General features: G+C 56.7%; 1 protein-coding gene across 46 annotated transcripts in view; it reads left to right on the plus strand.

The window, feature by feature from the left end:
- DAB2IP (DAB2 interacting protein) overlaps positions 1–16,955 on the plus strand; it is a 199,580-nt gene that overhangs the window by 179,321 nt on the left and 3,304 nt on the right. For 28 of the 46 annotated variants that reach the window (XM_084994499.1, XM_084994515.1, XM_084994544.1 and 25 more), the window contains 7 exons: positions 1,626–1,862; positions 3,315–3,516; positions 5,347–5,525; positions 7,570–8,470; positions 9,130–9,282; positions 11,263–11,456; positions 16,425–16,512. In XM_084994499.1, coding sequence (XP_084850625.1) covers positions 1,626–1,862; positions 3,315–3,516; positions 5,347–5,525; positions 7,570–8,470; positions 9,130–9,282; positions 11,263–11,456; positions 16,425–16,512 — 1,954 coding nt within the window. The remainder of the gene's footprint in view (positions 1–1,625; positions 1,863–3,314; positions 3,517–5,346; positions 5,526–7,569; positions 8,471–9,129; positions 9,283–11,262; positions 11,457–16,424; positions 16,513–16,955) is intronic. The other 18 variants (XM_084994538.1, XM_084994581.1, XM_084994717.1 and 15 more) reach the window with 1 other exon arrangement.

Here is a 16,955-nt window from a genome sequence, read left to right on the forward strand (position 1 = left end):
AGTCACTCTCCTGACCCCACTCCCACCCCAACCCCCAGCCATACCTTGTTTCTTTGCTCATGTGCTTTCCCATCATCCTGCTCTTAGGCCTGTGTTTGGCTTCCCTCTGTGGCCACCTTCACGTCACAGATGCGGTCGGCTCACCCCTCTCAGGCACCCTTGCTCACATCAGGAGCCCTGATTCCATGAGAATGGAGTTGTGCTGTGTCCAGGTCTGCTTCCTGCACACACTGTAAGCACCCTAGGGGCAAGCTGATGCAGCATCTCAGAGCTGGGCACACAAAAGGGCCTAGGAATGGTTTGCTGCTCCCGAAGGACAGGCCCAGGCAGGCCTTCTGGGGGAGTGACGGCCTTGAGTGGGGGCAGAGGGAATGGCCAGAGTCAGGCAGTGGGGCCGGCGCCCCCCGGCCCAGGTCCCTCTGCCCCATTGTGGCCCCTTGGGCCGATCCAGAAATGACCCCTGGTATCAGGCAATCAGGGAGCCTGAACTCTGGAACACACTCCCCCCTGGGCTGGGTAGCACTCTCACCCTCTGCCCTGATGTTCCTGGGGCGGCCAGTGGCCATGCAATGAGACGTGTGCCCGCACAGTGCTCGTCCATCTCCTCTTTGTGACGTCTGCACAGGCCCAGGGACACCTCTCAGTTCTGAACAAGGCCATCAGTAGATGTCATCGCTCAGTGCCTACCCCTGCCCAATCTTGCACCAGGTGCTTCCAGGGCCAGGACTAAAGGTCACCTGCCCTCACTTCCTCTCGAGTCCACGTCACTGTTGGTTCAGCCTCATTCACGGCCTGAGTCTGCCAGGCTGGGTGCTCGGCTTGTGGGACAAAAGCTTTTCAGGGTTACCATGGCCAAGGGTCTCGGCCTTAAGATAGCTCTTCCTCGTTCTCAGCCTGTGGGTGAGGAACCTGAAGCCGAGAGTGGCCAGGCCTGGGACCGAGCACCCTGGGCTAGTGACAGTGCCAGGTATAGGCTGGGTTCAGGGAGCACACATCCTCTAGGGTGAAAAGATAGGAAGGTTGCCCTGTCGGCCTCACTGTGGTGGGGGTGGGGTTGTGCCCATGGAGAGGGCCCCCAGCCGGGTCTGAGAACCCTGTCCACACCTGCCGGTGGGAGGCCGCCGCCTTATTTCCCTCTCCGTGGAGAAAGCGCAGAGCTGTGGTCTCACTCGGTGGTTCGGATCCTCCCATCTTTCTGGTCTCACTGCGAGCTCTGCTGAAAACCTCTGATTCCTGTGACATCATTTGCCTGAAGGGAGTATGTCTCAGAAGCCAGGGATGGGGACCAAGGAGCAGTGGTCTCTTCCCGCCGTGGTTCCCTCACTCTCCTCTAGATCCAGGTGCCTGCCCTGTGGGAGGAGGGTGAAGCTCCCTGGGATTGGCTTCCCCTCTGGCTCCACTGCGCCTGTGTCCCACTCCACTGGCCTGGGTGTCTGCACTCGCCGAGCATCCGCCCTGTGCTCTTCCTGTGCCCTGAGGATGGCCGGAGGAGTGCAGTGGGCTCAGAACTCCAGTGGCAGGCCGAGGGCACACAGCCGTCAGGGTTCCATTGGACCTGGACCAGGTCCCTGCTTTGCACCCTGTGGTGCTGGCGCCCTCCTGATACCTCATCTGTTCCTGCGCAGCGTCTTCCCGCGGGAGCTGAAGGAGGTGTTTGCCTCATGGAGACAAGAATGCAGCAGCCGCGGCCGGCCCGACATCAGCGAGCGGCTCATCAGTGCCTCCCTGTTTCTGCGCTTCCTCTGCCCGGCCATTATGTCGCCCTCGCTCTTCCACCTGCTGCAGGAGTACCCCGACGACCGCACTGCCCGCACCCTCACCCTCATCGCCAAGGTCACCCAGAACCTCGCCAACTTCGCCAAGTGAGTGCCTCATGCCGCCTTGGCAGAGCCGGGGCACAGACTGGAGCCCATGGTGGGGTCTGTCCCAGAGCTGGACTGTGCCACAGGCCCGGCTTTAGTCCCTGCCACCCTCGGTCCTTTTCATTTCGGTATGTTTCCTTAATTTTCAAAGGTGAGAAGACAAGATATTTTTTCCTTCTGCTTCTTTGCATGAACATTTGATCATAAGGATTCTCCCATGTACTTAACATTCACAAGCTTCATTTTGAAGTGAGTGGCTAACGTCCCTTCCCGGGAGAAGGGCCCTTGTCTCCCTAACCCGTCCCCTGTGGTCGGGCTCTCGGCTTGTTTCCAACTGTCCTTGTCCAATGCTGCCAAGGACGTCTTTGCTCATGAAGCACCTGTGTTCCCACTGCCCCTTGAAGCCAGTGGGTGAGAACAGAAGGGCCGGGTCAACCAGTCGCTCTCATGAGGTGTGGAGACATGCTGGGCTGTGACTCACACCTGGTCCCCTCCCTGTTGGAGCCGGCATGTCAACAGAGGAGAGAGCCGTGACGGAGAGGGACCCGGCCTCGTAGGAGGTCCTAAGCTTCCCCGGAGAGGAAAGAGGGTGGTCTCTTAGAAGACGAGCTCCCCCAGCTGCGTGTTAGGGCGAAAGGCAGCAGGAACAGAGGCAGGCAGGCCCGGGAGGGCTGTGTACAGGAGGCACTGGGCACCATACGTGTTCTGAATTGTCAGGTGTCTGCTGGGGGGAGGGGCAGATGAGACCCAAGGGGACAGCAGGGACTTGAAGGACATTGGGAGCTGCCAGAGGGCTTTGAGCAAGGGGAGAAGATGACCCTCACCTGTCCTGGGTCCTGCAGAGGTCAGCCTGGCAGCAGTGGGGCAGGGGAGGTAGAAGGAGCGGGACTGGCAGCCAGGAGGCTGGGAGGAGAGCAAAGCTGTGGTTCCCGTAAAAGCACAGTGGCGGCAGTATTAGGTCAGGGTGGCCGCAGGGTCAGGGTGATTAGAAGATAAATTCGGCCAGTTGTGGGGGAGGAGGAAGGAGGAGTTGACTGACCACCGCCAGGCTTGTAGCATCTACACTGGGGATAGCGAGTCCTAGAGGAGGGGGCCAGTGCGGGGTGACGGGGGCGACCTCAGGCCTGCCCAAGCTGAGGACACAGGGAGGTGCCCACGGAGTACGTGTCTGAAAGCTGAGCAGAGACCTGGCCAGGCCTGGATTGAGAGCCATCTGCCCCCAGGCCGTTGACCATCGGGGGAAGAGGATGGAGACTGTGACCGGCAGCGAATGGGGAGCGAGGGCCGCGGAGCATTCCAGGTCCCATGAGGAAGGAGGACCCCAAGTCAGAGTGGACTAGTTGGCTGGGGCGCGAATGGCGGGGAGGGGTGGGAGCTGAGGAGGTGAGGGTCTCAGAGAAGGGGCTTCCTGGGCGGGGCCCAGGGCGCTTAGCCTGTCTGCTCCACTTCCAGATTTGGCAGCAAGGAGGAGTACATGTCGTTCATGAACCAGTTCCTGGAGCACGAGTGGACCAACATGCAGCGCTTCCTGCTGGAGATCTCCAACCCGGAGACCATCTCCAACACAGCTGGCTTCGAGGGCTACATCGACCTGGGCCGTGAGCTCTCCAGCCTGCACTCGCTGCTCTGGGAGGCCGTCAGCCAGCTGGAGCAGGTGCCTATCCGCACAGGGCCGAGACAGGGCAGAGGGGGCGCTGGAGGCTGCGCCTCCTCCCACAGCGTAACCACAGAGGTCAGAGGGGTCACCTGTGTGGCGTGGATCAGCAGCCCTGCCCGAGCCCTGTCGGCAGACACCAGGGGATCTCGGGGCCACTTCCTTGGAGGGGGCGCTATGTCCACTCGCCCGGAGAGCCCACTCTGTGTGCTGGGGCTGCAGCTGTGTCTGCACGCACACTGCATCACGTGGGTGGAGTCCACGGGTGAAGGTGTGCTCCCTACCTGTAAGAAATGTGATCGAATTTAGCTGCTTCTCCGAAAATGTCTTTGCTCTGGGTTTTAAGTTCACTGATATGAAAAAGATAGACTCTGAAGATACTGCCCCTCAACATGTCAGGCAGGATATTACAAACCTTTCCAGAACTGCCCTTGACCATCAGCTGAAATGGTTATTTCCTAGACCCCCCGACCTTGCTGCAGCCACCTGGAGGGGAGCCTCTGTGGCCTGGGGCTCTACTACCCCCAGCGGCCCCAGCCCACACAGCTAACAGGTTCTTGGCAGCAAGGGCTGGGCCTCCCAGGATCCACATCCAGAGCATCTGTTGCTTCCCAGGGCTCTGAGATCATCTTACAAAAGTAGCTACTGCTGAGGCAGGGCTGGAAGGCTCCCTGCTCCTGTCCCATCCCTACAGGTGACCACTCAGGGCTCTCTGGTGTTCAGCCTTCTGGATATATCTGTGCATATGTTAAGTACACATAGGCAGAGTTCTTTCCCTTTTTTGTTAAAGGGAGAACTGTGCGTGCCATGTGCATTTCTCACTTCTCTGTTGTGGGCGTCTTTCCACCACAGTACCTGCTGCATCTTCACTGTGACCTTTCTAATGGCCACAGGCTGTCCAGTCATATGACTGCACCGTTTATGTCTCTGGACACTCAGATCAGTCCCAGCTTTTTCACTACAAACAGATGCTGTTGCAGTCATTTCTGTTCCTTTATGTCTGTTGCCCTTTGGCTGCAAGAGACCCAGGAGGGAGAAATGGAAATGAGGTCAAGTCCCTTTCCTCCACTGCTGCCAGCACTGGTCACTCTGCTGTCACCACTTAGCCCCTGTGCCAGCCACCGTCCTCCATATCTGTGTGGCCAGGCAAGAGGTAGGGAAGACGGTCAGCAGCCGTCACAGCTGACAGCGTTGAAGCAGGATTTAAAATTGAGCTGTTGGCCGCTCACGTCTCTTCTCTTTTGACCATGTGAGTTATTTCTTTTTGCACAAAACCCTAGGTGGAAGCCGGGCGTTAAGCAGGTGAAGGCAGAGTCCCTTTTCCCCGGCCTAGAACCCTTAGCACCACAGTCTGAACCAGGGCAGTGAGGTTCAGATGAGCCCAGGCACTACGCTGTGCCTGACCAGCCATTTGTAATCTGTCTAGTGGTGCCTGCTCCATGCCTGGGCCATCGCCATGGGGGCTCAGGTGTTAAGGTGGGTCCAGCCCACCCTGTGGAGTAGGTGACTTGACGGGGCAGGGTCCCAGAAGCCTCTCCAGTGGGAGGTGTAGGTGGGGAACTTCTGGGGTCCCCCGTGGCCTTTCCTCTCTGGGACCAGTGAGGGTGGAGGGTTTGGACAAGGTGAGCATTTCTCCCCGTGGACCTCCCGTCTTGTCCCAGAAATGTCTGAGGAACTGGTAGGAATGTAATTTGAGGCTCATTCCCCGCTTCCCAGACCTGCTGGATTTGACTGCAGGGCGGGGCGGCGGGCCTGCATTTCTGACGACTCAGCACTTTCGAACACAGTGGCTGCAGTGGATCACACCTGCCTGTTGCTCTGTCTTTGCAGAGCATTGTATCCAAACTGGGGCCTCTGCCACGAATCCTAAGGGACGTCCACACAGCGTTGAGCACCCCAGGCAGTGGGCAGCTCACAGGGACCAACGACTTGGCCTCCACGCCTGGCTCTGGCAGCAGCAGCATCTCAGCTGGACTTCAGAAGATGGTGATTGAGAACGATCTCTCTGGGTAAGAATTGTCAGGCACGCCTCGAGTTGTGGGGTTTACCGGTAAGCCCATCTGCGTTCTCATTTGGGGAGGAGGATACCTCCACAGGTGTTTATAAAACAAGCCGGATGAGACTCACTGTGTTCTGCAGGCCCTAAGTGATGTTCAAATAGTGAACTTCTATTTGGGAAAAATCAGAGAAGGCTTCCTGGAGGAGGTGGTGCTACAGTTTTGAGCTTTTTTGGAAAAGTAACATTTCCATTAGTAGAAAAGACATTCTAGGTATAGGGACCAGCACAAACAAAGCCTAGAGAAACGACACCTTCTGTTGAAGAACAATTACGGTTCCCCACCACTTGTGCATCACTGGTTTGTGAGTTAAAAATACCTGTTTCCTCATATTTCCTATACGTGAATCATAATCGCCACAAGTGGTGCACAAGGGTATATGTTTTCAGGAGGTGCTCAGGTGACTCTGCAAGGCTTAGAGACCGGGAGCCCCAGAAACTAGAGAGATGCTGAGGCCCAGCCCCCTGAGCCCCCAGCCCTGGGGCAAGAGCCTATAAATCAAGCACATGTACACACAGTGGAGGGAAAGGCAAGTGTTCTCAAGTGTTGACATCAAAATGAGGACATTCCTTCAAAAGCCCTGGCATATACACTGGACTGTCATGCCCCATCATACCTTCCGCTCCTCTCCCAGGGCCATCTGGGACCCGCTAGCAGGCATGAGGCTGGAGCAGCAGAGGTGGGAGCTGTCTGACGCTGGGCTGGTGGCAGCAGTAGCAGCAGCAGGCTTTTAGCAGGCAAGGGCATTGAGTCAGGGCCTGGGGTGTGGCGCATGGGACTGGAGGCCCAGCAGGAGGCCGGAGATGCGGAGACCTGACACCCTTCCCGCATCCCTCTGAGTCTTGAGGGGGGCTGTTCATACAGCCTTTCAAATGAAGCAAAGCAAGAGTTCAGATGGGGACCTGCTTTGCCCTAGAGGTGGCTGGGCACATGGGTTCTTAAGAGACCTGACGCGGGCATGTGGCAGGATGGCCAGGCTCATGGTTGGTCTGGGTTTCTCCCAGCTCCGCCTGCTGCTCTTGTCCACTTCTCAGCCCACCAGGGCTTTGGCCCTGGTGGTCGCAGCCTGCCTGCCTAAGTCCCATCACTTGGGGCCTGGCACTTCCTCTTCCAGCCCAGGCTAAGCCATACTCTATACCAAGCCCACGCCGAACCCATAAGTTCTTGCTGCCTCCCGCCCACACTGAGCCCTGTTCCCCCCACATCCCTCCCTCCAAAGCCCACCTGGCCCCACCACGTGCCTTCTTGCAAGGAGCTGGCTTCCAGGTGGGGTCCGGAGTGGGGCCGGAAGACCTCTTTGGGGGGGGCCACTGCAGGTGCAGACCCTCCCTGCCTGAGTCATTCCTGGAGGATCCTCCTGACTCCTTGTTTTTGCCAGAAGCTCCAGCCCCCGCCTGCCAGTCAGACAAGGGGTGGCAGCAGGAGGCTTCAGCAAGAGGCTTTGCTCAGTGCAGGCCCCCACTCAGGTTATCAGTCTGATTAGGAACAAGAGAGAAGAGGCAGAACCTTTGTGGCTTTGAAGTTGGGGTTCTCAGTGCAGGATGCTTGGAGGGCAGAGAGCCACTGCGTTTTGGGTTTGGGTTTAGCTAAGGGGAATTTTCCAGAACACTCCAGGCCCCAGAACTCACGGCCCCAAGATGCAGCCGAGCAGGGGACAGGCCTGCCAAGCAGCTTGGCCTGGCGCTGGCAGCACTGGCTCCTAGAGCAGAGGTTCTGTGGAGGAGCTGCCTCGGCCCTCGTGGTGGCTTCTTCCAGGGTCAGCTGCCCCAGCTGTGGTTTGGTTCTGCGGCCGGGCCACTGGTCCCCAGGACTCTCCCACTCTTGCCACCTCTGCACCTCCCCTCCCCCGCTTTCCCTCCCCTCCCCCCGCTCCCCCAACCCTGGCTCAGGCTGCTGGGCGGCAGGTTGGTGGGGGCTGTCAGTCGGGACCGCCTCGGCCACATTCACAGTTTTTCTCTTCCCCCTTCTTTCCCTGTGTGTGCTTGTCTCCCTGCAGTCTGATAGATTTCACCCGGTTACCGTCTCCAACCCCCGAAAACAAGGACTTGTTTTTTGTCACAAGGTCCTCCGGGGTCCAGCCCTCACCTGCCCGCAGCTCGAGTTACTCGGAAGCCAACGAGCCCGATCTTCAGATGGCCAACGGTGGCAAGAGCCTGTCCATGGTGGACCTCCAAGATGCCCGCGCGCTGGACGGGGAGGCGGGCTCCCCAGCAGGCCCCGACGCCCTCGCCGCCGATGGGCAGGCGCCCACCGCTCAGCTGGTGGCTGGGTGGCCGGCCCGGGCAGCACCAGTGAGCCTGGCAGGGCTGGCCACTGTGCGGCGGGCAGGCCAGACGCCGACCACACCGGGCACCTCGGAGGGTGCACCAGGCCGGCCCCAGCTGTTGGCACCGCTCTCCTTCCAGAACCCTGTGTACCAGATGGCGGCCGGCCTGCCGCTGTCTCCCCGCGGCCTCGGCGACTCGGGCTCCGAGGGCCACAGCTCCCTGAGCTCCCATAGCAACAGCGAGGAGCTGGCGGCTGCCGCCAAACTGGGAAGTTTCAGCAGTGCCACCGCCGCTGCTGCTGAGGACCTCGGACGGCGCCCTGGGGAGCTGGCACGGAGGCAGATGTCGCTGACTGAGAAGGGCGGGCAGCCCACGGTGCCCCGGCAGAACAGCGCCGGCCCGCAGCGGCGGATCGACCAGCCGCCACCCCCGCCCCCACCACCACCTCCTGCCCCCAGAGGCCGGACGCCACCCACCCTGCTGAGCACCCTGCAGTACCCACGGCCCTCAAGCGGGACCCTGGCGTCGGCCTCGCCCGACTGGGCTGGCCCCGGAGCCCGGCTGCGGCAGCAGTCCTCCTCCTCCAAGGGCGACAGCCCCGAGCTGAAGCCTCGTGCGGTGCACAAGCAGGTCAGTGCTGCCAGTGGAGGGTAGGCTGGGTTCTGCCGCCTGGGGGGTGGTCGGACCCCTTGTCGTGCTGTTCCTCCCGGTCATGTCATCGCCACCCACACCCAGCTGCCATCCCATGCTGAATGATGTCACACTCGGCCCCATCCCACCCTCTGCCCCCGGCCTTACTGGCCCCGGCCTAAGTCCTCTGAACCAGGGACACTTCGACCCGAAGATCCCTCTGCCAGTTCCCTTAGAGAAAGCTGGGGTCAGGGACAAAGGTGGAGGAGTCCATCTCCAGTTCCAAGCCTGTTAAAGCCCCGCCCAGGGTAGGAGTTGACTTGGCCCCCCTGTCTCCCCTCCTCTTCTGAGCTGGCCTCCAGGTTCTGCATGCAGTGCGGATGACAGATGTGCTGTGGGCTGGATGCCGGCCCACTGGGCCAAGCTCCCCTGCTCTCACCTGGGTGGCAGAGAGCCCCCCCCCACCCCCCCCCGGGAGGCCACCCGGACTCTTGACTCTGCCACGGGCTGCTGCCCAGGAGTTTGGAATTCCCTGGGCCGGGGCTGCCTCAGAGGTGCCCAGTAGGCCAAAGACCCCCCTCTGAGCCACGCATCCCTGTGGCTCACCCGGGACCACTCCCCACCCCTCTCCAGCCCCTCACAGCTCTGTTTCATCGCAGGGCCCTTCACCCGTGAGCCCCAATGCCCTGGACCGCACGGCCGCCTGGCTCTTGACCATGAACGCGCAGTTGTTAGAAGACGAGGCCCTGGGCCCAGACCCCCCCCACAGGGATAGGCTAAGGAGTAAGGAGGAGCTCAGCCAAGCCGAAAAGGTAACGCCAGACCCTGGCAGTTGGGGCTGCCTCCCCGAGGTTGCTGGCAGAATTCCTCCCCCCCTGGAGCCCAGACTCTGGGGCACTGCTTGTTCCTGAAAGTGGCCAGTTCCCTCTCTGCACCTGGTCCCACACGAGGACGGGAGTCAGTGGAATTTGGAGGATTTAGCTTAAACCTCAGGTTTCCTCTATGGGCTGCCTCTGTGATTCACCTAGGAATTGTATGGAACCTGGGACCTGAGGAGAATGCAGGGCTTGGAAGAGCTTCATGCACAAAGAGGCAGAGGCACGGGTGCCCGAGGCAGCAGGGCAAGGCACCCCAGCCAGGCCCCTGGAGATCGTGCCTGCCCATGGCCCGGCTCTCCTCCAGTCCCTGTCTCCACCAGGTCTGGGAGGAGGCCAGGGAGGGGTGATGTCAGATTGCTGCTGAGATGTTTTCTTCCTGCCAGGAGAAAAATACTGGTTCTAAAACATCCAAATCCCACCCTCGCTATACAGCTAGCACTTGGTGGGCAATGGCATGCTTCACTCTCCAAAGTCCTTTTGTTACTACGGCAGCTGCCCTTGCCCCACGGCTGGTTCTTATCTCCTCCTGGAGGCCAAAGCCCCAGTTGACACAGGACCAGTGCAAGGCCCCCCCAGAACAGCTGCCACCTCCTTCCGTCACCGTGGGTGCCCTCACCTCTCTTGGCCCCAGGAAAGCCCGTGGCCGCCTCTCAGGCGAGGGCACGGAGATCAGGGTATCTCCCCTCCCTCCCCCGAGCCTGGGGCCAGGTCCATGTCCATGCTGCATCCTGCCTTCTCTACCATCCCCTGGGTCCACTGCCTCCACCTGCTTTCGCCATTATTACGGGAAGGGGACCAGGGGACGTGGGCATGCTCCTCCAAGGGCTGGAGTTCGGCTGGGAGCAAGGAGGGCCAGCCTCACCCAGCCTCTGCGCCTTTGACCCTATGTTCCATCTATAGAATTGCAAGGATTTTCTAAACAATTTCAAGGGTCAGGCTGCAGCTGGGGTGTCTTCTTTCCTTGTTCCTTGGGCAGATGAGCTGCTGTTTCTCTGCTCTTTTTGCTATTAACCCTCACGGCAAATCCTGGAGTTCCCTGGTCCTGCCTCAGTCATCCCGCCTCTGTCCGGGAGGGCCCTCCCAAGCCCTCTCCAAGCAGAAGACCCAGGATGGGGCTGTCCCCCTGGAGCTGGGCTCTGCTCTGGGGTCCGCTTTGCTTCAGAAATTAGACTTGCTGCCCCCTGACCCTTGGGCAGTCGCTTGCTCATGAGTGACTTGGGCTCCCACTGCCCGAGACTCCAGGAGAGGCTCTCCTGCCTCCCCCATCCGCGTATTCTCACGGTTCCCGGCCCCCAACGCCTTGATTCCAGTGTTGACCCTGCCTCACCCTCTGTCCAGCACAGCCTCCCAGCTCACTGCTTCTCTTGCCACTTTACACACCCCTCCTCTTCCCCAAAGACCGAGTGCTGGGCCGAGCCAGACCCAGAAAGCCCGGGACCACTCCCATGCAACTTGCCACAGCAGACGAGGCTGGGAGGATCTCGCCCCCATGAGTCAGTCGCTCTCCTCCCCTCGTGATTGGGTCACTCACTTTCTGGGCCTCGGTTTCCCCTCCAGTAGAGCCCCCGCCTCTCAGTACCGGCAGATCGCCTTCATGTACTCAAGAGGTTTTTAACCTCTGTTGATAACGAAAAGCCCAAGAGCCTTATTCAGAGATCTGGGTGTGCGTCCTTTTCTCCCTCATACCTGTAGGGTCAGGTTGCAGGGTGGGAGAGCCCCGACCAGGGGCACAGGAGATGCTCTGTGGGCATCTCCCCAATGTGTGAGGTGGGCCAGGCTGGTGACGGCCCCTGGGGCATCCCGAGCTGGGCTTCCCCCCCCACCCCACCCCCAACCCTGTGCCCCTGCTCGGGCTCACGACGCTGTGCTCTCTGTCCTGGGTGCTGTGCCCATGGCACGCTGCCCTCCTGGCAGGACCTGGCAGTGCTGCAGGACAAGCTACGAATCTCCACCAAGAAGCTGGAGGAGTATGAGACCCTTTTCAAGTGCCAGGAGGAGACCACCCAGAAGCTAGTGCTAGAGTATCAGGCACGGCTGGAGGAGGGCGAGGAGCGGCTACGACGGCAGCAGGAGGACAAGGACATCCAGATGAAGGGCATCATCAGCAGGTGGGGTGGCCTGTCCTGCTCCGGGCCCAGTTCTGGCCCCGCAGGCACAGAGGGGCAGGCCTGCACCCTGTCCTCCAGGAGGCCTCAAGGGTGGAGGATGAGCCAGGCGTGGAGAGAGAAGGTGTCCCAGGCAGTGGGGACAGCATGGCACAGGCCTGGAGCCCACACAGGACAGTGTGTTGGAGGTAGAGTGTGAAGGTGGCCTGGAAGAAGGGAGCTCAGCCAAGGAGCTCGCAGAGGGCCTGGGGCCACTGGAGGTAGGAGTTTCCTTGGTGAGCTTGGGAGCCTGATGGGAGTGCCAGTAAAAACACCAAGGACCCAGTCCGGGGCAGGAAAAGTAGGAAAGAATGTCAGTCACATGCAGTTGGGCGAAGGTGGGAGGTGAGAGAGAAGTAGACGGAATAACCTGTGGGTTTTTACCGGGAGCATCCAGATGGGTCATGGTGCCAGTTAACTGAGGTGGGGGACTTTGGAAGAAGATCGCTGGATGGAGAGGGAGCGAGAGGATGCTGGTTTTGGATATGTTGAGTTTTAAGGTGCCTGTGGGTTGTGCAGGAAGATTTCCGTGGGGACCACTGACTTGAGTGCCGACTCTCACCTTTATTGGTGGCTTATCTTTATTTCTGTGTTGATTCCTCTCTCTCTCTGCCCACGGGTAGAGGATACCCCCTCCTGCATGTCTGCAAACACGGAGCATAGTCAAGGTGGAGCATCCAGGTCCCGCTTGTGGAGTTTACTTCCTATGACAGTGATACCAGGTGCAAGAGGAGACAGTGTGGATTTACAGCTAGTTTGTTTACACAGGGCAAGAGCCTGTCATCAGGCTAGATTTGGCAGGTATGCCAAGCCAGAATGTTCCTCCACCTGGCTTCCTGCTTTGTCCACTGTAAAAATCCTTCCTTAATGCCTCTTATTTAGACCACCTGTTTCTCTGCTCCTAATTATTGTTTGCTTGATTTACTTACGGGTTGGTTCTTTATAAAACGGTTAGCATGAGCAGAGGGCCTATAACCAGGGTGACTAGAAACCCACTGTTCACTTGACTGCCAGCTCTGCTCTTGGCTCACTTTGTGGTTCCAAGAAAGGAAACATTTTTCAACCTGAGGACCTCCTCCTCCTCATTCTGTTTATTCTTTTCTTTCCCTTTTTTTTTTTTTTTTTTTTTTTTTTGTCTTTTTGCCTTTTCTAGGGCCACCCCTGCGGCATATGGAGGTTCCCAGGCTAGGGGTCCAAGCAGAGCTGTACACACCGGCCTACGCCAGAGCCACAGCAACATGGCATCCGAGCCGCATCTGCGACCTACACCACAGCTCACGGCCACGCCGGATCGTTAACCCACTGAGCAAGGCCAGGGATCGAACCCACAACCTCATGGTTCCTAGTCGGATTTGTTAACCACTGCGCCACGACGGGAACTCCTCTCATTCTGTCTATTCTCTTGAGAGGTACATGCTCTCCTGAATTTCATGGCTTAACATTTATTTTCACTAACCAATCCTGTGTATTTCCTCCCTACTATCAATGTCAATTGGGCCTATTTGGTTGATAGTGTTGTTTGTGTCTTGTGTAGCCAGAGTGGCTTTTCTGTGTACATTTACTGTACTTGTATCAGTTGTTGAGAAAGGGGCGTTGAAGTTTCTAATCATAACGATGGATTCATTTCTGTTGGTTTTGCTTTATGTGCACAGAAACTCTATTTTTAGATGCACGTAGGCTTGTTATGTGCAATTGAGGAACTGACCTCTTTATCACTATAAAATCACCTTCTCTATCCCTCATAATACTCCTTGGTCTGAAGTCTACTTTGTTGGATATTAATACAGCTGCCCTTTCTTTTGATTAGTATTAGCTTGGTATATCCTTTTCATCCTTCCCTTTTAACCCAATTCTGTCCTTCTATGTAAAGTGAGTTTCTGTTCCAGATACCTTCTTGTTCTTGCTTTTTATCTAATCTGACAGTTTCTACCTTTTAATTGGAAAGTGTAGATGATTTTACATTAAATGTAATTGTCAATATAATTATATTTGAACCCGTTACTTCGCTACTTGTTTTCTATCTCTGTACTGTCATCTGTTCCTTTTCCTGTCCTCTTTTGGATTGAATATTATGATTCCATTTTATCTCCTTTATTGGCATATTAGCTATATCTTGTTGTCACCTTAGGGCAGGGATTGGAAACTTGCTGTAGAGGGACAGATAATAAATATTTTAGGCTTTGCAGGCCATACAGAGTCTATCACAGCTATGAAAATCTCCTCTTTTAGCAGGCGTATGTGTGTGGTGTGACTATTACTGAAACTAGCAGTTGGCCCACTCTAGCCCTTATCCTAGCTGTAACAGGAGGGACTCGGATATTGTCTTTGTTCCTCTGAACTTCATGTATCTTTTTTCTCTGGCTGATTTAAAGATTTTTTTTTTCCTTTATCATTGATTGTCAGCAAGTTCGATTATGATGTGCCTTGGCATATTTTCTTCCTGTTTTTTGGACTTGTTAAGCTCCTGGATCTGTGGAATACAGTTCTGCTTCCCCAGTCTGTTTTCTGGGACTCTTATTGCACGTGTGTTAGGCTGCTTTATGTTGTCCCATATTCTGCTGATGCTGTGTTGTTTTCTTTCATTTTTTGTGTTTTATCTTAGGTTACAGTCTCTTCACATTCACTAATTGTTCCTTCTTCAGTGTCTAATCTATTAATCCTATCCAGTAAATTTTCATTAAAGATTTTTTTTTTCCCTTTGGCCTCTAAGCTGTCAGTCTGGTTTAAATCCCATCCATTTTTCTTCTCATGGTGCTCACGCTTTCCTGTATTTTCTTGACTATTTTGCATATATTTATAGCAGTTGTTTTAAGGTCCTTGTCTACTGATGCTATATCCTCTGATATTTCTGAATCTGTTTTTATTGATTTTCTTCCTGGTTGTGGGTTATGTTTTCCTACTTCTTTACGTGCTCAGTGATTTTGGGTTGGACGCCAGACATTGTCACTTTTCCACAGCTGCTGGATGTTTTTTTGTGTTCCTTTCAGTAGTTGGGGGCTTCGTTCTGGGACACAATGAGGTTAAAAGAATCCGTTTGATTCTTCTGAGGCTTGCCTTTAAGCTTTGCTGGGGTGGGTCCTGGCTGGTCTTTAGGCCTATTCTGGCGCCACTGTAGAGCAGTTTCGTGGGGAAATCCGGGGGGTCCACTTGATGCCTCCTTTGTTAGTACATTTTTTCCCTACGGCCTGGAAGGATCATAACTGTCCTTGGGGTTGTTCTCTGTACTCCTTTCCAATGGTTTTTGCCCCAGCCTGGCTATTTTCTCACAAATGTGCAGACCAGTCCTCAGCCCAAGCCCACCAGGACCCCTTAGGAGCTAAGTGGAGTCCTGGCCCTACCCCGCCTGGTTCTCCCAGGGCCTCCTTGACCCCATATGGTCACTTCCTTCCTTTGCTTGCCTGGACACCCCCAGCAGTGGGCAGGGCTCACCTAGTGTGTTCTCTTCCCTTAGGAGTCACTGTACTATACTGCCTGCTGTCCAGTGTCTAGAGACCTTTACTTCACACACTTTGTCCAGTTTTTGAGTTGTGTTTTTTTGTTTTGTTTTGGTTTGGTTTGGTTTGGTTTTTTTTTGTCTTTTTGCTATTTCTCGGGCCGCTCCCGCGGCATATAGAGGTTCCCAGGCTAGGGGTTGAATCGGAGCTTTAGCCACCGGCCTACGCCATAGCCACAGCAACGCGGGATCCGAGCCGCGTCTGCAACCTACACCACAGCTCACGGCAACGCCAGATCGTTAACCCACTGAGCAAGGGCAGGGACCGAACCTGCAACCTCATGGTTCTTAGTCGGATTCGTTAACCACTGCGCCACCACGGGAACTCCTGTTTTGTTTTTTAATGACAGGAGGTTATTATCAAGTGCTTGTTATTCCACCATAGCTGGAAGCAGAAGTTTCTCCCTCTTCCTCCACATCTCCAGCCCCCTTCTTAGAGGCTTTGTTCAGTGTCTTACCTTTCTGTGACAGGGAACCCCTTGGCATGACCCCACACCCCTTCTTCCTCAACCCCCACTCCCATTGCCTTTTCATGACAGCCCTGGGTGGTACCTGCACCACTGACCTCCCTGCGCATCTGGTGTGAGACGATCTAAGAGCTCGCCTGAGGGTTAGATGCTCCACTGCGCTGCTCAAGTTGCGCAGGTGGAGATGGAAATAGAGCAGGAGGCGAGCCCGTCTGAGAAGAAGGTAGAGCAGGAAGAATGGAGGGCTGAGGGAGGCCCGTGGAGCCCTGATGTCTTTGGGGCAGAGGAGACAAGGCGTCTGCAGAGTCTGGGCATTAGGGTGCAGACCCAGAGGGTGTGGGGTCTAAAAGCAAAAGGAAGGGGGGGGAAGAGGGCAGCGATCAGCGTGGCTGAAGCATACACGAGGGACGAGAACGAGGCGGCCCGGAAGGGTCTCTCTAGATGGTGGTCCTCCCGTCTTCTCTGCCCGTCACCCCACCAGCACCCCTCGCTTGTCCAGTTCAGTGTGCGCCCCTCCCCAAGGCAGCTACTTCCTGTTCTCTTCCCACAAACCCCAGCTTCCAGTGCAGGGTGCAGCCCCTGTCGCCCTGCCTGTGCCCCTGCTCCGTGCAACTTCATCTTCCCATGCCCGTCACGGCCTCCCTGAGTGCAGAGTGGGTGGAGGGAGCTCTAGAGCCTTCAGGGCCTTCATTTCCCAATCAAACCACAGGCCTTAGCATGTTACACCTCCTGCCTGGCTCTGGAGTGTGGTGAGCATCTAACACCCACCCCCACCCCCTTGGCTCCTGAAAGAACATCAGGAAAGGGGCAGCCCCAGGGCCGTCTGGGGATCTGGGGACAGAATCTGGTGCGGGGTGGAATATAAGGCAGGAGCAGGCTTAGCCCACCTCAGTTTTTGGGTCCTCCAGGCCCCACACCACCTCCCCGCTTGCTCCCTCAAATGCCAGGCTGACTCATTGTCTCTGGTGGCAGGTTGATGTCAGTAGAGGAGGAGCTGAAGAAGGATCACGCGGAGATGCAAGCAGCCGTAGACTCCAAACAGAAGATCATCGATGCCCAGGTGTGGGGCTCTGGCCTTTCGGTCAGGTGTTAAAGGACTGAGATAAGGAGGGGGTGACTTTGGCTTCTTCACATCCTCAGTCACACCCCACCGCAAAAGCTAAGGATAGGAGACCAGGATCTCTGCTCCAGGAAGTCAGAGCTGAGGGTCTCAGTGGACCACAAGCTCACTAGGATAGGCTGTGAAAAGAGAGGGGGCAGTTAGGTGGGTACTGCCTTTCACTGGGAATTCTGACCAAAGACTGGAAGCTGTTGGGAGGGGAACACGGAGGGCTGGGGGACAGCCCAGGGACAGCAGGCTGGGCAGCTCTTATTCAGAGCTGTGGCTTCCCAACATAAGAGACGCTGGTCTCCAGTTTTCTACACCCACATTGCACCCTTGTCCTCTCAAGGGCCAGGCCTTGCTCAGTCCAGAAACTGTGTGGGCTGACCAGGAGCTGTGAC

Source organism: Sus scrofa, chromosome 1, assembly GCF_054392235.1.
Source record: "Sus scrofa isolate SSC_HxYL_T2T_F1_AM1 chromosome 1, Sscrofa_HxYL_maternal_Yorkshire_Landrace_v2.0, whole genome shotgun sequence".
In the NCBI taxonomy this organism is placed as follows: Eukaryota; Metazoa; Chordata; class Mammalia; order Artiodactyla; family Suidae; genus Sus; species Sus scrofa.